The sequence below is a fragment of the Petromyzon marinus genome, unplaced genomic scaffold (genome assembly GCF_048934315.1).
Source record: "Petromyzon marinus isolate PM22_M1 ecotype Great Lakes invasive population unplaced genomic scaffold, UKy_Petmar_22M1.pri1.0 PM_G_Scaffold_27, whole genome shotgun sequence".
NCBI classification, from domain to species: domain Eukaryota; kingdom Metazoa; phylum Chordata; class Hyperoartia; order Petromyzontiformes; family Petromyzontidae; genus Petromyzon; species Petromyzon marinus.
This window is the reverse complement of record NW_027422839.1, coordinates 2400302-2411300: the sequence shown is the minus strand read 5'-3', so window position 1 is coordinate 2411300 and position 10999 is coordinate 2400302. Positions and strand designations below refer to the sequence as shown.

General features: G+C 44.5%; 1 protein-coding gene across 1 annotated transcript; it reads left to right on the top strand.

Annotated features, from left to right (window-relative positions):
* The first annotated feature begins 208 nt into the window (after positions 1–208).
* On the top strand, positions 209–8708 carry LOC142913982 (uncharacterized). The gene is made up of 5 exons (XM_076061105.1): positions 209–226; positions 1156–1268; positions 1326–1902; positions 6491–7973; positions 8701–8708. Exons 1-5 carry the CDS (start codon positions 209–211, stop codon positions 8706–8708), a joined length of 2199 nt encoding a protein of 732 aa, XP_075917220.1.
* Positions 8709–10999: the final 2291 nt, after the last annotated feature.

The window sequence follows — 10999 nt, the reverse complement described above, 5'->3', positions numbered from 1 at the left end:
AATGTCTATCGGTCAAAGACACTCAGCGAAGAGACGCGTAAACTCCAAATATACAGCAGGCATCAGGGTTGGGATCGAACCCACGACTTCCTGTATACCAGGTGAGGTAGTTAACATCTCACCACTGAGAGAGACACGCAAACTCCAGTTAGCCTCGGTTATGTTCGTTGATCCTCAATTAATTACTTGGTGAAGTGAGGAAGCATTCATGCCGAAGCAGATGAAGGTTGCCAGGCATGATTCTAGACACGCCACCGCCTGTTTACCCAGTGACAGTGTACAGTTTGTGTTTGCAGTAACGTCTATTAACTCTGTTGAACACGGAGGTTATATCAAAACAATAGTTTATTTTTGTTTTCCTCTGGAACTCTTTATAAGAATGGAAACAGGAAGTTAACACAGCACACACATGCAGCTGAAGTCGGAACTGTTCATCCCAGCATTCAAGGAGATCTGAGCCTGGATTCACACCTCTAAGTTGCGATTGAACATTGATTTATGAATTAATTTATGAATTAACACAAATAGTATTGTTTTCAACACCCTTTGCTATGTCAGCTGAATTTAGCGCTCATAAATATTCCTTTTGTAGCCAGACAGCCGAAATTGTGTGCTCGGAGTTTTGGGTGAACATTAATTTTTAAGATACGAGGGCTTCCAGGGATGTTTATAACCATTTGCCCTCTCATTGTGTGCCATAACAGCCCTGTGATTAATTTGGGAAAGTTTTTACTACATCATGAATATATGAATATAGACGTGTAAGTCACATGTGACTATATATGCATTCCTCTGTGCCTCGATACTGACGTGTAGATGGTGTGGATATTATTTTTTTCTGTCTGCAGCTGACACTTCCTCTGACGCTTCCTCCGCAGAATTGGTCTGATGGAGCAAATGCACTCAGCGCAGCTCGGTAGGACAAGGCTCCAATGCGACCGGTGTGCATACAGCACGGATCGGACTGGAGATTTGACACGGCACCAGAGAACTCACACAGGAGAGAAACCCTTCAAATGTACTGTGTGTAACAAGGCATTTGCATGGCCATCAGTTTTTCAGAACCACCAGAGAACACACACGGGAGAGAAACCCTTCAGGTGCAGTGTGTGTGGGAAGGCGTTTGCACAGTCATGTAATCTTGTAACACACCAGAGAACACACACGGGAGAGAAACCCTTCAAGTGCAGTGTGTGTGGGAAGACATTTTCAGATTCATCTACTCTTAAAAAACACCAGAGAACACACACAGGAGAGAAACCCTTCAGGTGCAGTGTGTGTGGGAAGGCGTTTTCACAGTCATCTCCTCTTGTAACACACCAGAGAACACACACGGGAGAGAAACCCTTCAGGTGCAGTGTGTGTGGGAAGACATTTTCAGATTCATCTACTCTTAAAAAACACCAGAGAACACACACAGGAGAGAAACCCTTCAAGTGCAGTGTGTGTGGGAATGCATTTTCATGGTCATCTCGTCTTAAAACACACCAGAGAACACACATGGGAGAGAAACCCTTCAAATGCACTGTGTGTGGGAAGGCATTTCCAGATTCATATAATCTTCAAAGACACCAGAAAACACACACGGGAGAGAAACCCTTTAAGTGCAGTGTTTGTAGGAAGGCATTTTCACAGTCATCTGCTCTTAAAAAACACCAGAGAACACACACGGGAGAGAAACCCTTCAAGTGCAGTGTGTATGGGAAGCCATTTTCACAGTCATCTGCTCTTAAAGCACACCAGAGAACACACACGGGAGAGAAACCCTTCACGTGCACTGTATGTGGGAAGGCATTTTCACAGTCATCTGCTCTTAAAAAACACAAGAGAACACACACGGGAGAGAAACCCTTCAAGTGCAGTGTTTGCGGGAAGGCATTTGCACATTCATCAAATCTTCAAGTACACCAGAGAACACGGAAGCATCAGAAGATCCACAAGGAGTGGCGTCTGAAATCAGCTTGTGAAAGTCAAAGTGCCGCAATGAGCCCATCCCTCATGAAACACGAACCGGAAGAAAATCCCAGCTTGGACACTTTTGAAGGTATCGAGGTGAAATATGAAGAGGTGAAGGTGAAATATGAAGAGGTGATGGTGAAATGTGAAGAGGTGATGGTGAAGGTAAAATGTGAAGGTGAAGATTCAACTCCAAAATGGGACCTTCACATCGTGAAGCAGGAGGAGAATTCTGACTGTGAGGCAGAGTGAGGCAACTCCCAGCAGTTTGTGGAAGTGGAGGTGTGGGTGGACTTCCTCCGAGACAATACAAAGTCAAGTGGAGACCCAGTAGATGTGTAAGCCAGAGACGATGTCGCTCCAATAGATGCACCTTTGTCACAGGCCTTTAATGACAAGAACGTGAAGTTGAACACTTTGTGGGCCCATGGGTTGGGTAGATCTGTAACCAGGAGCGAGAGACAATAAGCTCCCAAGCATTCACTATGTTATAACAATTGCATTTACACGGTGCTTGCTTTATCGCCTCAGCAACTCAAAGTTTTGTGTCGTACCTCGTCTGAAACACTCGAAGAGCATCCCCAAGTAGCAGCTGCCCCTGTGTGGCACTAGGTGGTGGCCCTGCACCGGCCTGCATGTGGACAAGAGCCTGTCAGTAGGGGGCGATGATTGATGCGTCATCTCAGTTGTGTAGTTTGTAGGCAATCTTGATTCGAAGCTTTCGTGACTGCAGGAATCCACACTGTTGAGTTATTTCGGTAAAGTCACCACGTGGGTAGAAACATAACAGATCACGGCGTTTAGATCACAACACAAGCAATCGTCATCAGGTGGGACAACCACAGCAAGAGAAACTGCTGAAGTAGTAGGCGCCTACTCCAGCAGTTTCTTCTTATTGCTGCTGTGCTTGTCCCACCTGATGACGATTGCTTGTGTTGCCATCGAAGTGCCGTGATCTATTATTTGTAGCGTAATGTTTAGAATTTGCTACATTTTGACCCAGACGCCAGCATGCAACGGCCTACTCGTTTTGAATGACGCAACAATAGTACGTTGTGCATACACTGTTAAGCAGACGGTGCGTATTTGTAAAATAACTTCTTGTTAATACGATGTAACGTGATGCAGTCAATTTCGCTGCAGTAATTCAATGTTGTTAATATGCCCGTCAATAATTTAGAATGAATACTTGTCTGATTGTGCGCGTGCATGTAACATTTTGTCTGAGGGTCAAACATTGAATAAGTGATGGTAGGACAAAGTGTGTGTGTGTGTGTTTTGGAAGTAACCTGTACAGAGAACTCAGGTGAGACCCGTTGTTCTTGTGATACAGGTCAAACGGTGTTTTTGTGTTCCACGAAGCATCTGCCTCTGGAGCAACTCATCGTCTTTGAAATAGGGAGCACGCTCGGATCATTCATCAGTTACAAGGCATACCACTTAAAAGTTACACGTTTAGGAGGAGGTACACTCTCTACAACACGAATTGTAGTTTTGTCTTACGTGTTGACGTAGATTTTGTCTAACTGGGACTAGAAATGCTCCTTGCTGATTCACGTCTGGATGTTCGTTACCTATCGGTTGAAGCAAACCCCACTGCTGTTGTTGAGACGCTGTGCACCAAAAGGGTCCAACACATTGACGGCCTTCAGGCCAGGAAAGTCACAACATTTGCACACGAAGGACGCATTCACGCAAGTACCCCATGCTCCGTTTTGAAGTTTTAAAATGAAACAGCTTTGAATTTTGTTGTGTTTTGAATTAGATGATTTTATTTCTTCATTAAAAGTTTGTATCAATTTACATCTGGAAGACTTCATTGCAAAGGACATTTCGTGTGAATTTTCTCTCAACGTTAAGTAGATGGCCTTGCCGGGGGTTCGGTTCAATGTGGAAACAAACAATGTACACACAAACAGTGTACACACACAGTGTGCACACACAGTGTACACACATAGTGTACACACACACACTGTGTACACACACAGTGTATACACATAGTGTATACACACAATGTACATACACACAGTGTATAGACACAGTGTACACACACACAGTGTACACACACAGTGTACACAGACAGTTTATACACAGTGTACACACAATGTACACACAGTGTACACAGACAGTGTACACACACTGTGTACACACACAGTGTACACAGTGTACACACACAGTGTATACAAAGTGTACACACATAGTGTACACAAACACAGTGTACACACAGTGTACACACAGTGTACACACACACAGTGTACACACATAGTGTACACACATACAGTGTACATACAGTGCACACACAGTGTATACACATAGTGTACACACACACATAGGGTACACACTGTGTATACACACAGTGTACACACACAGTGTACACACACACAGTGTACATACACACAGTGTACACACACAGTGTATACACACATAGTGTACACACAGTGTACACACACACAGTGTATACACAATATTGTCCACGTTGTTGTTGCTGAGCTCACACACCCAAGGGAGGGAGCAATGGAAAATGAATCTAAATAAACTTAAACTTCAACTCTGTGACGTCACCACTCTGCATTACCTCATTGGCGTGAAACGCCAGGGTGAGGTGTACCTCGCTAGTGACATCATGTCACCAAGGTATTCATCCCTCGTCCGTCCACCGCGCTCTTGAGCGTGATGTCACCTCCGCTTGGGTCGCTGCCGATATCGGTCCAGTGGCAATCCTTATCTGGGCAAAGCTACGCCCAGTGACTGGTGGCTCATTAACATAATGTATCCGTTAAAGCCGTCGCTAGTTTATTGCGACGGGTTCAGCGCCCACGCCCCCATCCCTCAACGTATGGGCCGGCCTCATTAACATAATTTAATCAGTTACGGAGCCGCTCGTGGGAGGGAAGTGACGTCATACTACTTCCTGCTGTCGCGAGGCAACAAGAAGCTGCCGTGTGCGCTTGCACTGAAATCCGAGGTGAGAAATTCTCATCGTTGTGGTAGTGGTGGTCGTTGTGGTGGTGGTGGTTGTTGTTGTTGTTTACCAAGGTAGAGCCTCGCTCTCTCTCTCAGGGATGTCAGTTGAGTAGCAGCGAGCATGGGAATCGATGTCCAGGTTGGAACTTTACAACGCGGGGCCTAGCCACGCGGGGCCTTGCCTCCTGCCCTCGCCTGATTGCATTCACTTTAATTATCTCGCTTAAGTTCAATTTGTCTTCACCCGGCTCGCCACTTTGTAACTTTGTTTTATTGTAAATATTCACGCAGTTTTTATTTTCTTTTGTTAGCAGGCCAAGCCCGCTTGAGCTGCTATACCGCTCTTGTTATCAGAAGCGACCTGCCCACAACAACACAAGGTGAGGCTTTGTCAACGTGTGTGAATGTTTTGACTTAAAACTTTGGTGACTGTAGGAATTAATATTCATGGTTCTTTTGGTAAAGTCACGTAGATAGAAAATAAAATAATAAAATAAATGAATAATTCCAAATAAAGCAAAACAACTCACGTCGTTTTGATCGCAACACAAGTGGTGTTTATTTAATGTAATTGTATTATCAGTTATTGTTATTTTCTATCTACGTAACTTTACCGAAATCAACAAGAATACGTGTGTCAATGTCTATCGGTCAAAGACGCTAAACGGAGTGACGCGCAAAATCCAAATATACAGCAGGCGTCAGGGTCGGGATCGAACCCACAACTTCCTGTATACCAGGTGAGGTAGTTAACATCTCACCACGGAGAGAGACACGCAAACTCCAGTTAGCCTCGGCTATGTTCGTTGATCCTCGATTAATTACTTGGTGTAGTGAGGAAGCATTAATACCGAGCAAATGAAGGTGGCCAGGCGTGATTCTAGACACGCCACCGCCTGTTTACCCAGTGACAGTGTACAGTTTGTGTTTGCAGTAACGTCTATTAACTCTGTTGAACACGGAGGTTATAGCATAATAGTTTACTTTTGTTTTCCTCTGGAACTCTTTATAAGAATGGAAACAGGAAGTTAACACAGCACGCACATGCAGCTGAAATCGGAACTGTTCATCCCAGCATTTAAGGACATGTGAGCCTGCATTCATTGATTTAGTATTGTTTTCAACACCCTTTGCTATGTCAGCTGAATTTAGCTCTCATAAATATTCCTTTTGCAGCCAGACAGCTGCAATTGTGTGCTCGGAGTTTTTGGTGAACATTCATTTTGAAGATGCGAGGGCTTCCAGGCATGTTTATGACCATTTGCCCTCTAATTGTGTGCCATAACAGCCCTGTGATGAATTTGGGAAACGTTTTTACTACATCCTGAATATATGAATAAGTATAGACGTGTAAGTCACATGTGACTATATATTCATTCCTCTGTGCCTCGATACTGACGTGTAGATGGTGTGGATATAATTTTTTTCTGTCTGCAGCTGACGCTTCCTCTGACGCTTCCTCCGCAGAATTGGTCTCATGGAGCAAATGCGCTCAGCGCAGCTCGGTAGGACAAGGCTCCAATGCGACCGGTGTGCATACAGCACAGATCGTACTGGATATTTCACACAGCACGAGAGAACTCACACAGGAGAGAAACCCTTCAAGTGCAGTGTGTGTGGGAAGTTATTTGCACGTTCATTTGCTCTTGTAGAAGACCAGAGAACACACACGGGAGAGAAACCCTTCAAGTGCAGTGTGTGTGGGAAGACGTTTGCACATTCATCTACTCTTGTAATACACCAGAGAACACACACGGGAGAGAAACCCTTCAGGTCCAGTGTGTGTGTGAAGGCGTTTGCACGTTCATCTCTTCTTGTAGAACACCAGAGAACTCACACAGGAGAGAAACCCTTCAAGTGCAGTGTGTGTGGGAAGGGGTTTGCACAGTCATCTACTCTTGTAGCACACCAGAGAACACACACGGGAGAGAAACCCTTCAAGTGCAGTGTGTGTGGAAAGGTGTTTGCATATTCATCTGCTCTTGTGATACACCAGAAAACACACACGGGAGAGAAACCCTTCAAATGCAGTGTGTGCATGAAGGCGTTTGCACGTTCATCTCTTCTTGTAGAACACCAGAGAACTCACACAGGAGAGAAACCCTTCAAGTGCAGTGTGTGTGGGAAGGGGTTTGCACAGTCATCTACTCTTGTAGCACACCAGAGAACACACACGGGAGAGAAACCCTTCAAGTGCAGTGTGTGTGGAAAGGTGTTTGCATATTCATCTGCTCTTGTAATACACCAGAGAACACACACGGGAGAGAAACCCTTCAAGTGCAGTGTGTGCGTGAATGCGTTTGCACGTTCATCTCTTCTTGTAGAACACCAGAGAACACACACGGGAGAGAAACCCTTCAAATGCAGTGTTTGTGGAAAGGTGTTTGCATATTCATCTGCTCTTGTAATACACCAGAGAACACACACGGGAGAGAAACCCTTCAAGTGCAGTGTGTGCATGAAGGCGTTTGCACGTTCATCTCTTCTTGTAGAACACCAGAGAACTCACACAGGAGAGAAACCCTTCAAGTGCAGTGTGTGTGGGAAGGGGTTTGCACAGTCATCTACTCTTGTAGCACACAAGAGAACACACACGGGAGAGAAACCCTTCAAGTGCAGTGTGTGTGGAAAGGTGTTTGCACATTCATCTGCTCTTGTAATACACCAGAGAACACACACGGGAGAGAAACCCTTCAAGTGCAGTGTGTGCGTGAAGGCGTTTGCACGTTCATCTCTTCTTGTAGAACACCAGAGAACTCACACAGGAGAGAAACCCTTCAAGTGCAGTGTGTGTGGGAAGGCGTTTGCAGATTCATCACATCTTCAAGTACACCAGAGAACACACACGGGAGAGAAACCCTTCAGGTGCACTCCGTGCGGGATAGCGTTTGCACAGCAACAACATCTTCAAGTACACCAGAAAACACAAAAGCATCAGAAGATCCACAAGGAGTGGAGTCTGAAATCAGCTTGTGAAAGTCAAAGTGCCACAATAAGCCCATCCCTCATGAAGCACGAACCGGAAGAAAATAACAGCTTGGACACTTTTAAAGGTATCGAGGTGAAATATGAAGAGGTGATGGTGAAGAGGGAAGAAGTGAATTTGAAATGTGAAGAAGTGATGGTGAAGAGCGAAGAAGTGAAGGTGAAATGTGAAGATGAAGATTCAACTCCAAAATGGGACCTTCACATCGATGGAGGCAACGTGAAGCAGGAGGAGAATTCTGACTGTGAGGCAGAGTGAGGCAACTTCCAGCAGTTTGTGGAAGTGGAGGTGTGGTTGGACTTCCTAGTCAATCCAAAGTCAAGTGGAGAGCCGGTAGATGTGTAAGCCAGAGACGATGTCGCTCCAATAGATGCACCTTTGTCACAGGCCTTTAATGACAATAATGTGAAGTTGAACACTCAGTCCCTAGGTTAAACCTGCAGAGTAAGAGCGGCCAGTCTTTGTGGACCTGTGGGTTGGGTTGATCTCTAACCAGGAGCGAGAGCCATTAAGCTCCCAAGCATTCACTGTTTTATCAATTGCATTTATATGGTGCTTGCTTAATCGCCCCCACGTGACTTTACCGAAAGAACCAAGGAGTATGGATCCCTGCAGTAACAAACTTCAAATCAAGATTGCCTCAGCAACTCGGAATTTTGTATCCCGTTTCAAACACTCGAAGAGCATCCCCAAGTAGCAGCTGCCCCTGTGTGGCACAAGGTGGTGGCCCTGCACCGGCCTGCATGTGGACAAGAGTCTGTCAGTAGGGGGCGATGGTTGATGTGGCATCTTAGCTGTGTAGTTTGTTGGTCATTTTTCGATTTGAAGCTTTCGTGACTGCAGGGATTCATCTTCTTGGTTCTTTCGGTAAAGTCACGTAGAAGGGAAATAATAAGATAATGAAAATAAAACATAAAATAAAATTCTCACAACGTTTCGGCTGCTTGCGAACGTCGTGAGAATTTTATTTGATTATTTTATTATCTTATTATTTCCCTTCTACGTGACTTTGTAGGTAATGTTTAGAATGTTATCAATTTTGACCGAGACGCCAGCGTGCAAATGGCAATAGTACGTTGTACATACACTGTTAAGCAGACGGCGCATATTTTTTTTAAAACAGCTTCTTGTTAATGCGATGTAACCTGATGCAGTCTATTTCACTGCAGTAATTCAATTTTGTTAATATGCCCGTCAATGATTTAGAATTAATACTTGCGTGATTGTGCGTGTGCATGTAACATTTTGTCTGAGGGTCAAACATTGAATAAGTGATGTTAGGACAAAGTGTGTGTGTGTGTGTTTGGAAGTAACCTGTACAGAGAACTCAGGTGAGACCCGTTGTTCTTGTGATGCAGGTCAAAGGTACTTTTGTGTTTCACGAAGCGTCTGCCTCTGGAGCAACACATTGTCTTTGAAATAGGTAGCACGCTCGGATCATTCATCAGTTACAAGGCATACCACTTAAAAGTTACACGTATAGGAGGAGGTACATTCTCTACAACACGAATTGTAGTTTTGTCTTACGTGTTGACGTAGATTTTGTCTAACTAGGGCTAGAAATGCCCTTTGCTGATTCATGTCTGGATGTTCGTTATCTATCGGTTGAAGCAAACCCCACTGCTGTTGTTGAGACGCTGTGCACCAATAAGGGTCCAAGCATTTTAGGGCCTTCGGCCAGGAAAGTCACAACATTTGCACACGAAGGACGCATTCACGCAAGCGCCCCGTGCTCCATTTTGAAGTTTTAAAATGAAACATCTTTGAATCGTGTTGTGTTTTGAATTAGATGATTGTTATTTCTTCATTAAAAACTTATTTCATATTACATCCGGAAGACTTCGTTGAGAAGGACATTTCGTGTGAATTTTCTCTCGTCGTTAAGTAGACGATGGCCTTGCCGGGGGTTCGGTTCGATGCGGACTTTCACCTGTTTGGGATTGCGGGATCGAGATAAGGCGACACGGAGCTGCTGGCCGTCTGCAGATCGATTCCAACGTAATCGAACTTCTGTCCCTGCGCCTCCGTCGTTGGTACAGGGGGTGCGTGTCTCCATTGTGGAGTTTCTGGATAGTGTCTGGAATTGCCACAATTTTGACCGTGACACCAACATGCAATGTGCGTTGTGAGTGACACAGTGGTTTGTTTGACATTCGCTGTTAAGCAGACTGCGCATATTTTGGTGAATGTTACTGGGGTAGCCAGATATGCCTGTCGGATTTAAACCTTGAACCTCGGCAACAAATATAGAATGCGCTACCATATTCCTGGTTCTTTCGGTAAAGTCAGGTAGATAGAAAAATAAAAGATACAAATAATAAATTAACATTTTAATAATAAAAATAGTAACAAATAAAAAATAAATTGAAAATAAATTGATGAAAAGATGCCATGTGTCGACTGAGATGACTGGCCAATGCACCACCTGTGCCCCCCACTACACACACAGTGTACACACACAGCGTACACACAGTGTACACAGACACATTGTACACACACAGTGTACACACACACAGTGTACACACACAGTGTACACACACATTGTGTACACCCACAGTGTACACACACAGTGTACACACACAGTGTACACACACACAGTATATACACACATTGTGTACACACACAGTGTACACACACACAGTGTACACACACAGTGTACACACACACACAGTGTACACACACAGTGTACACACACACACAGTGTACACACACACAGTATACACACAGTGTACACACACACTGTACACACACACATTGTGTACACACACACACATTGTGTACACGCAGTGTACACACACATTGTGTACAGACAGTGTACAGTGTATACACACACACACATAGAGTGTACACACACACACACTGTACACACACATTGTGTACACACACAGTGTACACACAGTGTACACACCCACAGTATATACACACAGTGTACACACAGTGTACACACACAGAGTGTATACACACACAGTGTACACACACAGTGTATACACACAGTGTATATACGTACACAGTGTACACACACACACAGTATACACACACACAGTGTACACACACAGTGTATACACAATAATGTCCACGTTGTTGTTGTTGCTG

Coding starts and splice junctions, on each gene's coding strand:
- LOC142913982 (XM_076061105.1), top strand. Junction 1,269..1,325: donor ACAGGAGAGAAACCCTTCAG/GTGCAGTGTGTG, acceptor AACACACCAGAG/AACACACACGGGAGAGAAAC. Junction 1,903..6,490: donor CACATTCATCAAATCTTCAA/GTACACCAGAGA, acceptor TATTTCACACAG/CACGAGAGAACTCACACAGG.